The sequence below is a fragment of the Pelodiscus sinensis genome, chromosome 2 (assembly GCF_049634645.1).
Source record: "Pelodiscus sinensis isolate JC-2024 chromosome 2, ASM4963464v1, whole genome shotgun sequence".
Classification (NCBI taxonomy): domain Eukaryota; kingdom Metazoa; phylum Chordata; order Testudines; family Trionychidae; genus Pelodiscus; species Pelodiscus sinensis.
Genome location: NC_134712.1, coordinates 71,638,574 through 71,659,283, shown reverse-complemented (window position 1 = coordinate 71,659,283; position 20,710 = coordinate 71,638,574). Strand labels below are relative to the sequence as shown.

The 20,710-nt window shown below is 42.2% G+C and overlaps 1 protein-coding gene across 1 annotated transcript in view; it reads right to left on the bottom strand.

Moving 5' to 3' along the window:
- The window catches only part of CCDC178 (coiled-coil domain containing 178), a 367,301-nt gene extending 347,235 nt beyond the window's left edge, over window positions 1-20,066 (bottom strand). Inside the window, exon 1 of the mRNA XM_075920758.1 lies at window positions 19,928-20,066. Coding sequence (XP_075776873.1) covers window positions 19,928-20,027 — 100 coding nt within the window. The 5' untranslated portion in view covers window positions 20,028-20,066. The remainder of the gene's footprint in view (window positions 1-19,927) is intronic.
- Between the last annotated feature and the right edge of the window lie 644 nt (window positions 20,067-20,710).

Here is a 20,710-nt window from a genome sequence, read left to right as displayed (position 1 = left end):
AACCTTTCAGGGCTGCCAGGCACCTAGGGGCGGGGCCGTGCATGCGCCGTGTGTCGGGGGTGTGGCTGCACACGTGCCACACGCCCAGGGGTGGGGCTGGCCCAGATCATTCCACAGGCACACATAAGTGTCCCGGCAGGCGCCATGGCACCTGCGGGCACTGCGTTGGGGACCATTGGTCTAGAAGCATTACCAACATTTCCACTTCTTACTGGGTTCTCAGAAGCCATTTAGGGATAAATTAGAGCTAAATAACATTTTATTTTAAAAAATGTTTAAGCATTTATGAATTTTATTGAAAACAATATTCATTTGTGTTTGCCACGATAAGTGTCCCTGTGTAATGCCAGCTTAGCCAGAGAGTGGGGATGATGATGTCACTACTAAGCACTGCACATGCAGTCAGTCAGTAGTGAGATCACCTGTTATATACCACCATAAATCCCCATACTCACTCTCAGAGAGCGTGGATCATGTGGGTGACTGAATACGAATATACTAGTGCCACATTGGACAAAGTTGAAGTTTTAGCTGTCTAACCAGTTGCTTGTATAGGAGTGCACAGGTAGTGCTCTCGCGAATTCTTTACTTCAGTATAGTCACGATTTCTTGTATTTAAAAATTTAGCTGTGACAAATACAAATTGACTATGATAGATTAATCTACATATCTACAATACATAACAATACTACTTAGGTATTACAAATATAAAAAGAATTTGCCAAGAAAAGAAGAAAAACCACTCTTCGCCTTGAAAACTGCCAATATAATGCGTATTAGTTTTTTAGCTCTTTTTTGTACATAATAAATGTGATTTTTTAAAAATATGTGCAATTAAACTAAATGTTGATTTCATGACCTTGCTTAGCATTTGTTTATTATTATCCTTACTTATTTGTGATCTACTTTTTCAGCTACATATATAAGACTGTTATTAGGGGTTCTGCAAAATTCTTTGGAGTTTAAAAAGGTTCCGTGAGCAAATAAAACTGTTAAACACTGGGATAAAGGAACCTGGAGGGAACAAACAAGAATGTTTGGCTCAACTCCAAGAAAAATGGATCAGTTGTTCTGTACACAGATTCTGAAGAGAGGGATCTTTAATCAAGGAATGACTTTCAGAATGTAATGAAGAGGACACTTCTACCTGTACACTCTGGTTTTGTCTGCCACAGATAATAAACAAGCATAGGAAGCAGAGACATTTGAATATCCAAGTTGTCTAAAAGGCAACAATGCTCTGCTCAGCGTCGAGTCTGAGAACGGGAATTACATGTACAAATAAACCACTTGACCTAGCAGTCAGACAAAATCTGACAACTTGTCAAATTACTCTGAAGTATGAGGCAAAGAGTCATTTGCTGGTTTGAACTAGAATAAGTGGTGGATTCTCTGTAACTTTAAATCAAGATTTGGGGACTTCAGTAACTCTATTAGAGGTTAGGGGTCTATAACAAGAGTGGGAGGGTAAGGTTCTATGGCTGGCAATGTGAAAGAGGTCATACTAGATGATCCTGATGGTCCCCTGTGGACTGAAAATATAAGAGCTATCTAAGAACTTGAAGCTTAAGAAACATATTCAACATAGATTGAAATTTTTCTTGAGGAACATACAGTGTTAAAGATCCAGATTCTAAACTACACATGTTAGTGTGCCCCTTAGACTGCCCGCAACTCCAAAAAGTTTACATGGAGGAAGGACTCGTGATGTGACCATAGTCCCTGGACCTGGAGATGCTGCATATGCGCTTCCCAGCTAACCAGGGATGCGTCTGCAGTAATCTGGACCAATAGTCTCTGAGCATGAAAGGGGACGCTCGCCAATGTATTGTTCGGATCAAGACACCATACAAGGGAACCCCTCATGTGCCTGGAGACAATCACAAACTTGCAAGTACTGTGGATGCCTGGCTTGTAAATTGTGAGTATCCAATGCTGAAGGCACCATAAGTGGAGTCGTGAATATGGAACGATGTAGGTGGCGGCCGAGATGTGCCCCAGGAGCTTCAGGTATGTAAGTATGGATGTTCTGGGAGCAGTGAGTAGTATATTTCCTAGGTCTTCAATAATCTTGGACCTGTCGAGAGGTAGGTATGCAGCAGTGGCCCTGAGTCCAGTCTCGCCCCGATGAACTCGAAAGACTGGAATGGGTCATGGAAGACTTTGGTACATTGATAATGAGGCCTAGAGCTTCAAATGTGTCTCTTGCTGCATTGATGGCAGCTCACACCTCGCCTGCAATAGAGGCCTTCAAGAGACAATCGTCCAGGTAAGGAAAAATTGTGATGCCGGTATGCCGGAGTTGGGCGGCTACGACGGTTAGTGTTTTGGAGAACACTCGCAGCACTGCCGAGAGGCCACATGGCGCGGGCAGTTAGCTTGGAGCAATGGGTGCACTTTTGGGGGATATGGCCTTTCTCCAAGCACCATATGCATCGGGAATCGCTGTCCAATGCTAGCATGGCATCTTCACATGCCGTGCATTTCTTAAAGCCTGGGGAGCCAGGCATGGTGGTTAAGGAATATCCATCAGACTGAGTCTAAGAAGGCCTGCAGACTAACGGAGAACTATATACAACGGATCTCTACATCTAAAAAGATTCTTTTTTAAACTATACTAACTAGAAACTGTAAAACTAACTATAACTATGAGGTAAGGGCTAAACTGGGATGAAAAGATGTAGGCTAAATGTTATTCTCGGTTTCTCCTCAGGGCAGAAGTAGGAGCTCATCCCAACTCTGTCTGCGACCGTGGACGGTTAACAGGAACTGGCAGGATGGACCGCATGACGCAGAAGAGGCGCAAACGGCATGAGATGGCTTCTGTGCATGTACGGTCCGCCAGCTGCTACTACTAGTGAAAATTCTCCAGACTGCGGCTCTGGGATGAGCCTGACACCTTCAATGGAGCACTACTCAAAGAAGAAATATAGTTTACAATAAAGTTTTTATGATAACATGTAAAATGGTTGTTTTATACTTTTTAATCCCTATAGAACTCAGTGCAACTTTTCTACCATTCAAAAAACAATAATGGATTACTGTTTTTCTAAATTTTGTTCCTCCAATTTCCTGAACACCACCAGGTAACTTCCACTAGTTACTATCTAAAAGAATAAAAATTTAGAACATGCAATCTATTTGTCCAAATTAAAATTACACACATATGACTGAAGAGGTATTTTTACAATTAACAATCCAGTCCTTCATTAAAACATCTTCAAGAGAAGATCACATAGGGTTCTATAAATAAAATAAAAATATTTGCTTTGTAACATATCACAAAAGAGATATTAAAGATAGAAAAAGATGTATTAAGACATCTGTGGTATTTCATCACCTTGACAAAGGCAAGACAATTATTTCCAAGGTAAAATAGTGCATTCTGGCTTCATATACCTTACACTATTGGGCTCCCATCTCTTTCATTGAAAGAACACTATTTGTGTGAAAGGGTACACTTCTCCTGCACTTATTCCGGTTAACTCTTAGTTAACCAGAATATTTGACTAATCAGCACTCCCCCCAAAAGAAATTCCCCCAAAATACTGAATAATAAAGCTTTTACTATGTTACTTTTGGACTCCTATGACTGTAACTTATTTTAGTTGGCATGTCTACCTTGTAAATAACTCTTATTTTTCCTAATAAACCTTAGGTTGGTATAATAGAAGATTGGGTACAACCATTGTCTTTGGTGAGAGATCTAAGGTACAGGTGATCTGCATAAGTGACTTGTTCCTTGGTCTGGCAGTAACCTGAATATTCTTGTGATTTTGGACCATCCATCACAAAAGTATGTTTGCCTGGATAGCAAGATAAATTGAAGTGCTCAAGGGGATTGTCTGTGATTCCATGTTAAGGCTGTTATAGTGCTCGAGAAGTTCACACTTGATACTTGGCTGGTGAAATCTAATTATAGAACACACAATCAGTTTCAGATTTGTACTCTGCTTTTTAACAGTCAGTCCTAAGATTGGCACTCACAATGAAGAGCCACTCAAGACAGCTTGACAGCCAGAAAGAATCATTTTGACACGATTTGTTAGAAAGACAGGAAAGCCTATGAATCACAAACTCACAACAAAGCCTTTACATTATACAGAGACAAGCATGGAGTTATGAGCAACTGGGATGTACTTTTGTGTATCCCTTAGAGCCGTGGTCACCAACCAGTAGATCGCGATCTACCGGTAGATCTCAGGGGCTCTAAGAGTAGCTCTTGAGCCCTCTCTGAACTGCACACCTGCGCAATACATTTACATTAGATTTCCTCATGTAATGTAGGCGGGGCTTCAAGGAAGGGGTGGGACAGTAGATCTTCGCCTGTTCTGAGACTTAAAAAGTGATCTTGGATGTAAAAAGGTTGGAGACCACTGCCTTAGGGTATGTCTACACTACCCTCCTAGTTCGAACTAGGAGGGTAATGTAGGCATACCGCACTTGCAAATGAAGCCCGGGATTTGAATTTCCCGGGCTTCATTTGCATAAGCGGGGAGCCGCCATTTTTAAATCCCCGCTTGTTCGAACCCCGTGTAGCGCAGCTACACGAATCCTAGTCCGAACTACCTAGTTCGAGCCCCATGTAGCCGCGCTACACGGGGTTCGAACAAGCGGGGATTTAAAAATGGCGGCTCTCCGCTTATGCAAATGAAGCCCAGGAAATTCAAATCCCGGGCTTCATTTGCAAGTGCGGTATGCCTACATTACCCCGCTAGTTCGAACTAGAGGGGTAGTGTAGACATACCCTTAGAGTTTAAGGCTATATCACATAGCAAACACTAAACCCAAATGCCATTACAAAATTTGGGACAGGAATCTGAGACAGATCATTATCATAATTTAAAGAATGGCCAAATGATTAGGGTGTTCGCCTGGAACTTCAGTGAACCCAATTCAATTCTTTTGTTATAGGCTTACTGTGTGACATTAGATTAAGATACTTAATATCGTTGTGGCTCAATTCCCTTTCCTCCAAAAGGGGATAACAGTACTTCCCTAGCACACAGGAATGTTATGTGAACACATTAAATATTGTGAGGTGGGCTCAGATACTATGGTAATGGGAGCCATTTAAGATATATTAATAACATTGGGGTAAAATGTTACTGCAACCCCCCCCCCCCCCCCCATCTTCATTCCCTTCCCATGGGTATGTCTGCACACAATTTTTATTTCGGGAGAAGGATGCAAATAGTGCTGCGCATTTGCATACTTCCTCCTTTTTTTTTTGGAAGACACTCTTCCGGTATTTACCCGTATCTACACATGGCCGAATTTTGAAACAAACCCCTATTTTTAAAGACCCCTGTAAACCTCATTATAGGAGGAATAAGGGGTCTCAAAAATAGGGATTTATTTCAAAATTTGGCTGCATGTAGAAGCAGGTAAATACCGGAAGAGCGTCTTCTGGAAAAAAAAAAAAAAAAAAAAAAAAAGCACTATTTGCATTCTTCTCCTGAAATAAAAATTGTGTGTAGACATATCTCCTGAGTCCTGAGGATAGAATAATAGCACCAAGATTATTACCCTCTTCTGTATTCCTTTGAGTTAGGAAGTCCTGGCTGATGGAAGAGCACTGGAGTTCTCTCAGTTCTATTGCTAATGTTGGATAGTCAAATATTCTGCTATCCTAAGACTCAAGCAAAAATATTTAGAAGGATGAGTATTGCTGATGTTCATTTTCTTGGGTACATTGATCATTTGATCTGTCTCCTTAAATGTTATTAAAAATAAACATATACTATAAGAGAGACCAGCTGGGGTAAGTAATATCTTTCATAGTGCCAACTTCTGTGGGTGAGAGAAACAAGCTTTTGTCTCTAACATCCTGCAATCAACATGGCTACAACAACACTTCATATCATGTAATGTAACATTTTTACTGAGTAGAATGCCAAACCTTAAACTGACTCTTTCCATTCTGTTTTATGTCTAAATGAAACACAGTGAACACTGGTTACCATAGTAACAACAGAATTGAGGAAACTTATACAGAACTAATTGCTCCATATGTTTGTACAAATCACATCTCACTGAGCATAAAAACTGAAGAGCACTTTTGAACTCTTTTTAAATGAAATAATAGTGAAACAAATAAAAAACATATAGCAATGTTTATATACTGGTGGATGACACACTTCTGTTATCATCCATTGTTTTTATATTACTATATATTTCTTGTAGCATGCCCCCATTCAATTATTTTTCTATTTGTTTATTATAAACAAGCCAAAGTCTGATAATTTTACAATTTCAACATAATAAATTATTAGAAGTCTATTGTGTTTCTTTTCATTTAATTTGGTTAAGGTTTCTATTGGATACTGGATAATTTGTTTATTTAGATTTAATAGCAAAAGAAGATTAGCTCTAAGTTTCCTGACACTTACCTAATCTTACAACAGCATAATTTGCTCAGCTGCATAAAAAACAGGCATCCAGCAGGAACAAATTAACTCAACCAGTCAACGAATCAGTTACAACAAAGCTCTTTTCCAACCCCACATCATCTCATGAAACATACTGTAAATCTTCTCCAAAAACCCAATATTAAATTAATGATAGGATATTAAGATTTTTAAAGCTGTGGTCCAACGCTTTACTTCATTCACTATACTGCTTTATTTGCTAAACGTTTTTAGGAAATTTGTATTGATGCAGAGATGCCTACTGACCTTTTGGCATGGACTCCCATCAATTATCAGTTATGTTATAACAACAATGGCCATGATAGCATAATAAAGAAGCAATTCACTTCTAAAGGTCTAAACATTAAAGTAACTTTGATCCTATTTTAATAAAAAAGGACCCAGATGAATGAATAGTGTTATATATCTTTGGTGGTTCTACAACATAAAGCTATATATTTTAGAAGTGTGCATCTGTCTATATGTTCGTCTATCCATGAGTCCATTTGTTCAAGAACTCTTTCTAAATGGTAAGAGCTAGGATACCAAATCTGGTATCCAACTTCCTCTTATCCTAACTTAAAGTAAGGTCAGGATTTGGTTGTGCAGGAAAACAGGATGTGCCTAGAATTCAATTGTTTTCCATAACATGGAAAAGGAGGGGAGTGATCAGAGGAAAGCTACACTGCAGAGTGACCACTGGAGACTGCTACACCAGCAAGAGAGTGGCTATCTTGCCGGCCATCAGACTGAGTAAGTAGTCCCTCTGTTCCAATCCCGCCCCCCATTGAACCCTCGGCCACATTGCTGGTTGGGAAGGAGCCCTGCTGGCCACCAGCTCCGCTCCATGGCCCCTCTAGATTCATCTCCAGAGCCAACCAACAGAGCGCTGGCCCCTCTCCCCAGGAGATGCTATGGGGGCCAGGAATCATAGCCAGGCACCTGTAGGAACAGCAGCCTAACCCCAGCCTCCAACCCCCTATAAGTAGAGGCAGGGATGGGGAACTGTGGCCCAGTCCCCACCTCCTCACTGTATGAGTTGAGGTTGCAGATGCCCAGGCAGACCAGCCCCTGTCCCCTGGGAGGAGCTGCCAGCCCCAACTACAAGGGGAAACCAGAGGCCAGGGCTTGACATGCCAGCCCTGCCTCTCCCCTCCTGAAGAGCCATCAGGGGAGCAAAACCCAGCACCCCAGAAGTAGCTGCAGTTGGAGCAGTGCCATCCTTGTCATCATGGCTGGCCCCAGGAAGCCCTCCCACCCCCAGCTCCCAATCCCCTTCCCTGAGCCCCCTACCTAGCTGAGTCCCCCACACCTGCCCTGATCTCTGCACACACCCCTATCCTGAGCCCCAAACCTCCTGTCTTGACGCTTGCACCTCCACCCCTTCCCTCAATCCTCCCACCACCTGCCCTAGGTCCCATGCCCTGCACCCTCTATCCTCTGCCCTAAGTCCTGCAACTGCCATCTCCTGCCCTATGTCCCCCACACCTCCTAGACACCTGTCCTGACTGTTGCATCCTACAGCCCCCAACCCTGACCCTCCACAAGGACATAGGCAACTCCCAATAAATCTTCTAGGTTACATACAAATAAATATTGCTCAAGTTCTCGCTATCAAAGCAAATGCAATGATTTCCTAATGGTATTAATCATAGAATGTTGATCACAATATGCTAAGTATTAAACAAATACAAAATTTAAAATTTGAATAGTTTTGCATTTCACTATTAACCAAAAAATGAACCCATACTTTTGGGGAAAATCTCATAAAACCTTGATTATAATAGATGTAAGTAAAACCAGATAATTTTCACTGAATTATCCCAGTTCCAGGCAAAAATGGGCCCTACTTTCAAGAAACTATGCATCAAAAACATTTTAAAATTACATTAACATTAAATAGTCATTCTATTAAAAATACACATAGATGTAAATTTGCATGAAAGAAAACAAGAAACATGAAAATGAAATTCTTCCATACTGTGCAAACAAACATTTAACTTCACACATTCTATACTATCTGCACCACTCCCTTCACCCCTCACCTAGGTTTCAGGCTAGAATACAAGAACCGGAAGGGACCTCCAGAGATCATCAAGTCTAATCCCCTCCCCTCACTGCAGGACCAAGCACCGTCTATATCATGGGCTCCCAAACTGAGAAGGCATGAAGAAATTCCAGGTGGGGTGCAAGGCGACCAGCCTGCCCCCCTCCCCCACCAATCCTTCCCCCATGAGAAAGAGCCCGGTTCATCTATCTGCCTGGGCTGGGGCAGACTTCAAAATGACTGCCTTAAAAGGGCAATGCCTTCTCTGCTCTTAAAGGGCCAATTTTTTTTTTTTTTTAAACTCAACGGCTACGTCTACACTGGCCCCTTTTCCGGAAGGGGCATGTAAATTTCACCAGTCGTCGTAGGGAAATCCGCGGGGGATTTAAATATCCCCCGCGGCATTTAAATAAAAATGTCCGCCGCTTTTTTCCGGCTTTTAAAAAAGCCGGAAAAGAGCGTCTAGACTGGCCCCGATCCTCCGGAAAAAGTGCCCTTTTCCGGAGGGTCTTATTCCTACTTTGAATAAGGGCACTTTTTCCGGAGGATCGGGGGCACTTTTTCCGGAGGATCGGGGCCAGTCTAGACGCTCTTTTCCGGCTTTTTTAAAAGCCGGAAAAAAGCGGCGGACATTTTTATTTAAATGCCGCGGGGGATATTTAAATCCCCCGCGGATTTCCCTACGACGACTGGTGAAATTTACATGCCCCTTCCGGAAAAGGGGCCAGTGTAGACGAGCCCAACAAGTTTTGCTGCTATATTTGTTTTTCAGCTCCGGTCAGTTCCTTTTTCTTGCTCAAAAAGTTTTGCTTTTGGGGGGGGGGGGGGGGGAAGCGTGAGAGTTTCTGGGTTTCTCAAAAATCAAAAAAGGGATGTGATGCCAAAAAGTTTGGGAACCACTGGTCTAGATCATCCCTAATAGATGTCTGTCTAACCTGCTCTTAAATATCTCTAGTGCTAGAGATTCCACAACTTTCCTAGGTAATTTATTCCAGAGTTTAACCACCCTGACAGTTAGGACGTTTTTCCTAATGTCCAACCTAAACCTCCCTTACTGCAGTAAGGGCTTGCTTCTTGTCCTATCATTAGAAGCCAATGAGAACAATCCCCGCCCATGACACCATTTTAGATACCCGAAAACCATTATTATATACCCTCGCACCATTCTCTTTTCCACATTAAACAAGCCCAGTTCCTTCAGCCTTGCCTCATAGCTCATGTTTTCTAGATCTTTAATAATTTTTGTTGCTCTTCTCTAGACCTTCTCCAAATCTTTCTTGAAATATGGTGTACAGAACTGGACACAAAACTCCAACTGAGGCCTTATCAGCACAGAGTAGAGTGGAAGAATGACTTCCCTTGTTTTGCTCACAACACTCCTGTTAATGCATCCCATAATCATATTTGGTTTTTTGCAACAGTATCAAACTATTGATTCATATTTAGCTTTATTTATTTAAAAATGAGTAAAATTGATTTCACTTTATTAGCATATTAATATAAAACTATAGCCTTGTTCTCACAAAGGAATCTAGAAGTGTGGATCCTTAGTTTCTTGAAAAGTTCAACAAAAGTCAATGGAGATGTGATTCAGAAGAAACAGTCCTTTGCAGGATAAAGAGCTAGGTTTTTAAATGCCTGGGAGCACCAGAACAGTGAAATAAGGGCTGTAATAACCTTCACTCTGAATCCTAAAACTTTAAACAAAAAAAGTGTTATAATTGAGGACAGTAAGTACTATGGCTTGATCCTCCTTCCACTAAAGTTAATGGCAAAATTCACATTGATATGGAGAACAGATCAGGCTTGCACAAAAAATATTTCCCTATTTATAACTAATGTTGTGATCTAAAAGTGGTATGTATATTAGGGTTGCCAGGTACCCGCTATTGGCCCAGACAGTCTAGTATCCGCGGCCTCTGATCAGTAAAATAAACAGAAAATACTGGACATGTAAAATGTCCGGTATTCTCTGTTTGTCTTGCACAGAAGACCACTTGGGACATTCCTCCTGCTGCCTCTGGCGGGGGCAGAGGGAGCGAGGAGTGTGGAGCGCTGAGATTTAAAGGCACAGTGACCTTTTTTTGGTGGGGTTTTTTTTTTTTTGGGTTCAACAACTTTGGTCCTCCCCCACCCCATTTGTTTTATTTTTACTCACCCAGTTCTTCCCCAGCCACGTTCGGTATTTTTTGGGAAAGTATCTGGCAACTCTAATTCTTAGTAAGTCCACGTAGTGATATAAGGAATAAAAAAACAAAAACAAAAACAAAAACAAAACAAAAAAAACACACAGACAAGCTGAAGAAAAAAGGAGTGAAAGGTGTAATAGGAGGAAGACCCGAAACAGAGTTTTGTATCAGAGGTCTGGGCTAAAGTAGTGGTCAATGTTGACAGAGTCAGGTTGTAAGCTAGACAGGACCTGCTCACAGAATCAGGAAAAAAGGGTTTATATTAAAGAAACACTCATTCCTAAGTAGTACTAGTCATGAGAACATATATGCAAATATATTCCAGAAAGGTGGCACCAGAATACCTTGATACCAAACAATTCCCAAAGACAACAGGAACTTGCTGACCCCACTTAAGAATAAGGTCAAGATGACCACATGATGGCTAGAAATATTTTGAGTGAACCAACATGCAGAAGATAACAGGCAGCCCCTTAGGGTGCCACCTATTAATTTATCTAATACAGCAGGAGCAAGATGGAATTTGTTTGTATTGGTGTACACAGATTAATCTTGGAGGAAGTGTCTTTGGCTAGCAGAGGGGAGAACAGAAAGAGCTATGTCCATTATCTCACACACTGTAAAATTAGTATACAAGTGCTAGTATAATATAGCTAAACACATACACTACAGGGCTCCAGGGGCACAGGTTTAGGAGTTTAAGAGTGCAGAGGGTGTTTTCTTCGAGCCTTCCACCCGATGCAGAGACAGATTCATCCTGGAGGCCTGGGAGATCAATCAGAAATTGAGGGGGAGCATGGCCTGTAATAACAAGGATAAAAGAAAAGCCAAAGACATAACTGGGGGTGGGGGGGGGGGGGAGAAGAGGCAAAAATCAAATCAGTATCTTGCCTGCATTCTAATATGAGAAGTGTGGAAAATAATTAAGAACTTGAAATGCTAGTAAACAAACTCAATTATGACAGTTTGCATCAGAGACTTGGTGGGATAATACACATGGCCAAAATATTGGTACAGAAGGGTACAGCTTGCTCAGGAAGGGCACGCAGGAAAAGAGGGAGAAGGTGTTGCCCAATATATTAAAAATGTATATACTTGGACTGAGGTTGAAATGGAAATAGGAGACAGACTTGTTGAGAGTCTCTGCATAAGGGTAAAAGAGGTACAATACAAGGGTGATATAATGGTAGGGGTCTACCACAGACCACCTAACTGGGAAGAAGTGGTGGATGAAGTTTTCTTTAAACTAACAAAATCATGCAAAGTACAGGACATTGGTGGTGATGGGCCACTTTGACTACCAGACAGCTGTTGGGAAAAATAACACAAGACACAGATTATCCACAAGACAAAGTTTTGTTTCAGAAGGAGAAGGGCTACTTAGGAGGGAGGTTGTTCTAGATTTGACTTTAACAAACAGGAAGGAATTGGTTGACAATTTGAAAGTGGAAGGCAGGTTGGGTGAAAGTAATCATGAAATTATAGAGTTCATAATGCTAAGGAATGGTAGGAAGGCACACAGCAAAATAAGTCAATGAATTTCAAGAAGGCAGACTTTAGTAAACTCAGGGAATGGGTAGGGGGAAGCAAGCCTAAGAGGAAAAACAATTTAAGATAGTTGACAGTCTTTCAAAGAGACATTATTAAGGGCACAAGAGCAAACAGTTCTACTGCATAGGAAAGAAAGGAAGCATAGAAAGAGAACAGCCTATCTTAAAAAGGAGATTTTGAATGATCAAAAGGAGTCTTACAAAAAGTAGAAACTGAGTCAAGTTACAAAGGATAAATACATGTCCTCTACATTCCTCTTTAATCCAATTCTAAATAGTTTGGATGATATACTTCCACTTATTTAATCATGGCTCATAAAATTGTATGAGAATAGGCCAATTCTTAATAAATTGTTTAAAAGAATCAATCACATAATATTATCAAACATTGAGAGAGAATTTGTTTGGATCCTCCTGCTCTCTTGAGTGAAGCTGAAGCAAAATGGTTGCTATGGAAGTATGTTGGACTTCAACATGATTTTCTTTTATTTCTGGAGAAGATGAAGTTAATTCTTTGGCTAAAAGATGCAATAAATGGGCACTGCAGCCATATATCATTAAGGAGCATCCTTCTGTTTCTTCTTCTAAGTATCTTCTCATCTTTGTCATGTTTGCAATAGTGTCTGTGAAAAAAACTGCACACATGAAAGCTGAATTTTTGTTCAGTTTATTACAGCTTTCACTGTCATTTCTTTTAGATATCCTATTGTATAGGCATTTCCCACTGTATCAATTGTTTCTGAAAGATATGCAACCCCATCTTCTGTTGTCACACAGGCACAAATTACTAGATGTGTCCCCATAGTGAGGGCACGCTATTTCAATTTTGTTAAATCAGGAGTTATGTCAATTTTACTTATTTCCTAATAATGTCCTAATATAGACATGCCTTATAGAGAGGCACTTTTCACCTGGCCCCAAGTTGCAGTTCCCTCTCCCTGGAACAGCCGTCATACTGGACCCCTTGTCCCTAGCCCCACCCCAGAGCAATGGTTTAAATTAAGAAAAACAAGAATTAATTGAATTAAGGACCCAAGCAACATTGGTAAATCTTTTAGTATGAAATAAAATGATACTCAGTGGCAACTGGCAATTCTATATTTCTCACTTCAGATTTCTGTATTGTATACTTGGGTGATAGTTAACCAGGTTTAGAAGCTAACTAAACAAGCCATAAGGATTAGTTTAGTTAATTTTTTTCCCTAGTACTATACAACATGGCAAAAACTTGGGAATTTACTAGTCAAATCACACTAATACTAAAAGACATGGAGAGTCTTTAAGAATAAATAATTCACTTTGCAATACATTAAGTTACTAACTAGTTGATTCATTCAGCAATATCCATATCATTTTCACTCAATAAGCAAAGCAGTTTTTCTTATGTTTTTTCTTTCTTGAAACTAGCCCCTGCATCATCTTCTTCCACTGCTTACACTTGACGCATTTTCCTTTTTTACCCTGACAACGAATTATTCCCAGACAGGGTCTCTCTTACACCCAGGCAGTTTTTCTGTGGGAAAAATATGGGGGAATATAGGAAGCTCTGTGTGTGTGCTGAATAATGTTTTCCCTTTTTCTTTCCAATTCACTCCACTATTCCTTTCTATGTTCCCTCTGTCTTTTTTTTTTAATATATATATTTAGTCTCTGTGTTAAGACAATATCTTAACTAACTCCTCTGCCGTGCTTGGCCAACATCCACCAGCACAAAAGTGCAGTACAAAAAAAATTCTATCCAGCTTGTGTCTTTCTTTGCACATGTTACCTTTTAGTCTGCGGAGAAATAGCTATTGAAAGCCCAGAACTTTCAAGCAGCAAGATCTGGTAGTTAGGCAGGAAAAACTAGATCCATTAATTTATTTTTATGAAACTATGAGTAGCATGTTTGTAATGAAACGTAACTGTTATTTTTACATGAGAAATTTAATATTGGTGATTTAAAAAATAAAAATCCAATTTAAATAAAATCTGATTTTATTTTTTATCCACCCTCCCTCTAAATCACAGGTGGGCAACATATGGCTCACAGGCCACATTTGGCCCACCAAGTCATTTGACCTAACCCATGGCTGCCCTATCACTCCTCTATCCCAGACCAATAGAGGCCTGGAGATTGTGCACTCACCTAAGTCATTCACTGTTAAAGCACCTAGAGGGAACACACTTTCCACCCTAGGCCACACCCCTTTCAGGTGGAGCCAGCCCCTGACTGCCTATCAATATTTGGGAAGTGACCCTCCTCCCCCCCGCAAATATTATTGCTCACCATTATGTCTTATGGTCCAAACTGTGAAGAGGAGAATGAGGTAGCCTGCTCCTGTACCATCCCCCTTGGCCAGACAGTCCTTTTGTTCTTCTTGATGAGCCTCGATGAACCTGCAATTCTCCCCTCCTCTAAATTGGTCACTGAAGAGCAGTGTTCCTTCTAACATTTTCTATCCTTGGGAAGGTTGACATTTCTTATGTGCAACACCAATACTGAGGTAGTGTGTGAATGTGCACCAACAAAAAGTGTTTATATTCACACACAGGATAATTAACAAGGAGCAATGCTTACATTTAATATGAAATCAGACAAAAGAAAATTAACAGAACCACTGGAGTACACGTATCATCCTCCTCCCTTCTAACAACTCACTAAAATGCATATTATCCACACATAGCTCAACTTTAAGATGCTAAACAACTTTGAGTCAACCAGAAATATTGTATGCTCTGCTTGCAAATACTATTTACTGACACTGGAAAGGAGAGTAAGATTCATTCACTAAGGCTCATACAGTTTCTCTGGGAAATGTTTAGGATCCATGCTTTAAAAAGAGATAAAAGTTCTCCTGGTTTGAAACTTTCACCTTGTGTGTTCTCACCAACTCAGTCTAGAAGCCCAAAAACAAATTAATACATGGCTTCAGAATTTGTGGACAGATGAATGTTTCAAACAGCTTGCAAATAAGGTTTAATCCTACAAAACAACTAGTACCACACCTAGTATTTACTACTTTGGACTCATAAGAGTCAGAAATCTACCCATCAAAAAGATATCTGACCTTAAAGCAAAACAATTTACCAAGTATTAATTAGTAACACAGGATTTAAAAAAATCATTAACAGGAGAATTTTAGATATCTGCAACACTCCAAAAAATTCTGTTAAAATATTTTTTCTCTCTTACCTTAAAGCTTAAGCCATTAACACCTACATAAACTTCATTTGAAATGAAATCATGCAAGTGTCCTCCTAGCACACACACATACCACGCAGCCTTCTTCCCCACCCACCCTCCAATCCAGACAGAGAGGCCTGCCATCTGAATGCAATAAGTGAGTTAGGACACCCCAACAAACTTCACCCTGCCTCCATGATTGTACACAGATGCTAGCATCCATCCATCCCCTCTTTCTCCCCCACCTACTCCTATGCAATCTGCTTCTCCCAGCCTAGCCAGGAGCTAGGATAAAATCCTGCTTCTCAGACTTGCAGGCACCAGCAGCCTAGCTAGGAGTTACAGGATACAGAAGTACAAACTCTCCACCCCCTCACCCTAGGACACACAGCAAAAACAAACTCTCCACTTCCACCTCACCCCAATGCCAACACTCACCCACCCACTCTCTTTTTACTACCTAGCCCTGTGCAATCTACTCAATCCTGCTTCTAAAACTTGCAGGCACAAACAGCATATAGCACAAACTTCCCTTGCCTCCACTTCACCCCAATGCTAGCACCCACCTACCCCCTCTTTTCCCTACCTACCCCATGCAGTCAGTCCCTTACCACCCTAGCCCAGGAGGCTTGAGAGTGCTGAATTTTGGTTTCTTCTCCCCTGGACACAGAGAAGGCTCTCTAAACTCCCCTCCAACATCTCCCAGCCAATTACTCCTTCCTTCCTCTCCCTACCTCAATATTTCCTTATAAATATCTCCCCCTGCTCTGGCTCTGGTAGCTTCTCAATTCAAGCATGCAGCTGTTGCTGCTTAGCCAGATGTCCCTGTTCCCACCAATTAGATGAGCTTCCTACCTGTGCAGGAGCTTTGAAATAGCAGTGCAGAATATAGGGAAGAAGAGTAAAGAAAACTACCTGTGTTCCTCTCACTCCATCTTGGCTAGAGAGGGGAGGCAGAAGACAGTATCCTGCCACAGTAGGGAAACGAGCCTCCCGACCAAATGGCACACATGCCAGAAAACCCCAAATCAGCAATAAACTGCACCACAAGACTAAAAACAACTAATCTTTCATTTTAATCTTATAATTTTTTTTCATATTCAATACATTGTTAGTGTTTTCAGCTGATGTTTTAAGTTGATTCAAGGAGTATATGTGATGTTATAATTTGCTAAAAGCAGCTTCTACTCACAAACTGGCTTTATTATGGAGTGATGAAAGGTTAAAAGTTGTCCCTCAAAAGTCAATGAAAGGAAATCTTTAAAGATCTATTTATTCTATTAAGCAAGATTTTATTATAATACACTAATCCTGCAAACACTAACTTGGTTAACTTTAAATATAAGAATAGTCTAATTAAATAGATAAATCACCCTACTGAACTTTAAGTTAAACACCTGCACAAATCTGCAGGATTTAGGTCTAAAAAAGTATGTTTGTAATTCAAACAAAAACAGTTCTTTTGAAAAATAATATGGCTTAAATAGAGTCCATATTTCTCTTTTATGAAGATACCAGTATTGTTGGGGAGAGTTGGTTGCCTCAACTTTAGTAAGGCATTTGATACCACATGGGGAATTATTGGTTAAATTGGAAAAGACAGGGATTAATATGAAAGTTGAGAGGTGGATAAGCAACTGGTTAAAGGGGAGACTACAGCGGGTCATACTGAAAGGTGAACTGTCAGGTTGGAGGAAGGTTACTAGCGGAGTTCCTCAGGGATCAGTTTTGGGGCCAATTTTATTTAATCTTTTTATTGCTGACCTTGGCACCAAAAGTGGAAGTGTCCTGATAAAATTTGCGGATGACACAAAGTTGGGTATTTCCAATTAAGAAAAGGATCGGGATATCATACAGGAAGATCTGGATGACCTTGTAAATTGGAGTGATAGCAATAGGATGAAATTTAATAGTGAGAAGGGTAAGGTTATGCATTTAGGGATTAATAACAAGAATTGTAGTTATAAGCTGGGGACACATCAGTTGGAAGTAATGGAGGAGAAGGACCTCGGAGTCCTGGTTGATTATAGGATGACTATGAGCTGCCATTGTGACATGGCCGTGAAAAAGGCTAATACGGTCTTGGGATGTATTAGGCGAGGTATTTCCAGTAGGGATAAGGAGGTGTTAGTGCCATTATACAAGGCAGTGTAGCCACTTCCGTTTTTTGCAAAAACTGCAGGAGAGGCATAAGAATCTTGCGCAAAATGGGGGTTTTGTGCAAAACGGAAGCGACTACACGGCTTCTTTTTGCACAAAAACACCTTGCGCAAAAAGAAATGGCAGAATATATGGTAATGAGATCACGACTTATGCTAATGAATCTCTTATTAGCATACTTTCTGCTGCAAAAACTCGCAATGTAGATGTAGCCTGGGGGAAGAAGCAGCTTGCCGCCTGCTGTGGGCAGGGGACTGCTTCAGCCAAGCAGGAGGCCCACCAGGGACAGGACCTGCTCTCATCCAGAGCAGGCTCTAGTCCATGGGAAACTCAGGCAACCTCTAGGCAGTGGCTGCACCAGCACCCAGAGCAGCCTCTGTCCACAGGGAGCCCTGTCCACCATGGACAGAGGCTGCTCCTGTGAGGGTTGTGAGTTGTTGGCAGCCCCAATCCCCACACAGGGGCTGAGAGCTGGCAAGCAGCCCCAGCACAGGGCTGGGAGCAGGAGACCTGTAGGCTGGAGTGGTCTCCAGCTTGGATCCCACTTAGTCGGCTAACCAGTTAAACGCTAAGTTAACCTTATGTTTAACAGTTAACTGACTAACTGAGATTTTACATCACTAATTCAAATGAAAGCACTTTGGATAGTTGATTGAAAACATCCCCAAAATTGTATAGTATGAATTTAACACATACCACTACAAACACAGGAAAAGAAGATTGTTTTTAAATTGCTAGGTTTATAGAGTTCTACATAATTGTACTTGGTTTGAGAATGAATCAGACTATGAATCAGTCTGTTTCTTTGGCACTATGCAAAGAAACAGACAATGCCACAACGGGCCGGTATACTAAATCAAACAAAGACAACACAGTTCAGACACAATAAAACAAGTTCAGTATTTAAGCCTGGTGTATACATCATTTTTTATCATAAATATGCCACTTAGGGGTTTGATTTTTTTTATAAAATCAATATGGTTTTCCAATTATAATCCTCAGTCTTCTTCCTGTGTGACAGTAACTATAAACATGTCTGTATACTGGTAAATTTACCAGTATAATAATAATGTGTTAATTATATCAAGATCATTAAAGTAGTACACATTTTGTGTAAACAATCTCTTAGGAAGTAAAGTATGCTGAGCTTAAAAGAATCGTACTGTTATCAATAGTCAATATAAATTGTTTTGTGCACATACATTTTAAGGCAAAAGGTCCAGAAATCTAGGAGTGTTATGTAAAATTATGCAATATCCTAATTTGGTCCTGGTGCCTATGGGGTTTTTTTCAGTAAAAAAAAAAAAAACCTTTTTACTTCTATGCTTACCCTAGCTCCTATATGATAGGCAAACCATAAAAATGAATAAAATAATGTATTAGAACATTTGAGTCCCTTTAAATCATAGTAAGAGTAGATCTTAAATACAAAATGAAGATAAAGGTTTGGGTTTAGGATTGCCAACAATATACTTTTACAAATGTGTATTTGGTATGAAAGACCCCCAAACTCAAGCAACTACTAAAGGCAAATGAACCCAGGTACCAAACTAAAGGAGGGAAGTGCTCTGTCCCACCCAAATCAAGAAAAATGTTACACAGTCCACAGAACCCCCAGGCAACAGAAGCCCTGGGGCTTCCAATTCCTTCCAGAGAAGACATTCACACTCAGATGCTTTTTCTAGGGGGGACGGGGGGGGGGGGGCTGATCTGTCTTCCCAGGTCTGTAAGAGCTGGAGATCTAAGTCCACCCCCCAAGCAGTGCTCTGCCATTGCTGCCAGCCGTGCCCTGTTTCTCCTCTCCCACTGACCTGCACTAAGGAAGCCCTGTGTCCGCACACCAGGCATGAGAAGCACTTCAGACCTAACCTCCACTATCTCTACATTCATTTTTCTAACCAGGAATGGGGCTCAGAGAATCACAGGAGGGGAATGAGGGGATGCAGAGCCAGGTCAGAGCAGTGGGCATGGTGCAGAGCCTGATCCAAAGAGGGGCTCAGGTGCGGTGAAGGCAGGGCAGAGGCGGTGGGACCTGGACAGGGCTGTCCAGCAGGGGGAGGATGGGCGTACAGGGCTGGCAGTAGCAGTGGGCGGCAGGGGGAGCGGAGCCTGGCCAGGGGACGGGATGGGGGGGTTCATGCAGAGCTCGGGGAGAAGCAATAGGGCAGGCACTGCGCTGAGGGCAGGACACAGCAATGGGGCGGGGGTATGAGGCGGAAGCAGGCTGTCTAGGAGAGAGGGAGGTGGTGCGGGGAGTCATCCTTGGCAGCAACCTGGACGCTGGGCACCGCCCAGCCAAGCCCCCCGCCCACGCAGAAAGCTGGTCACAAGCTGCTGCCCCGTCCTCAGCCACCAGCCCCTAGAGCTCCAGTCCCTCCCCCCTTCCGTGCCCCACTTGCCCTTACTCATGGGCTGAGTCCGCCCAACAGCAGGGCAACGCCGCCCCGCTCTCTCCGGGGAAGGGAGCAGACGATTCCCCATGCCCCGCGTGGCGGTTGCTGGCATTGCATTCTCCTCGCGGAGTCCGTTAGAACCGTTTCCTGGCAACGGCAACACCCTCCCCTCCCCTCCCCCACGTGAGTGGACAGCTCGGGAGTGCCTGCAAATCCTCCCTTACCCCCCACGCCAGGAGGTGACGCCCCGCCCTGCCCTGCCCTATGTCCCTGAGCGCTGACCCACGGGGAGCGGCCTCTTTGGCTGCATGACACTGCGCTGAGCCTCCCTTCCTCTGTCTGAGCCTGACACTTGTGGGCTGGGGCTGCAGCACTGACTCTGTCCACCCACCTTGTTTGGCTGCTGGGGGGAGCTGGGGCTGCGGGATGCAATCAGGAATGGCTGGAGGAGGCCAACACAACGTAGGGCCCCAAATTCCTCTGTGTTTCCTGCGCCAGTGTAGGCACAACTCCTGGGTTCTCTTCCCAGCTCTGTCACCGACCTCTGGGGCACTCACGTTTTTCATCTGGGCATGGGTGACTCGTGGTAGCACTGGAGGAGTGGGGGTATTACCTTGCCCTGCCAACATTTTTATCACCAAGTGAGGTGTCCACCACATGCCCCCTCCTAGCCCTTGTGGGTGGCTCTCCCAGCACCCTCCTCCTCTGCAAATCTGGGGATAATGATACTGACCTATCTATAAGGCACTTAGAGCCCTGTATGGCTCCAAAATTTGTATCTGTATCTGCATATAT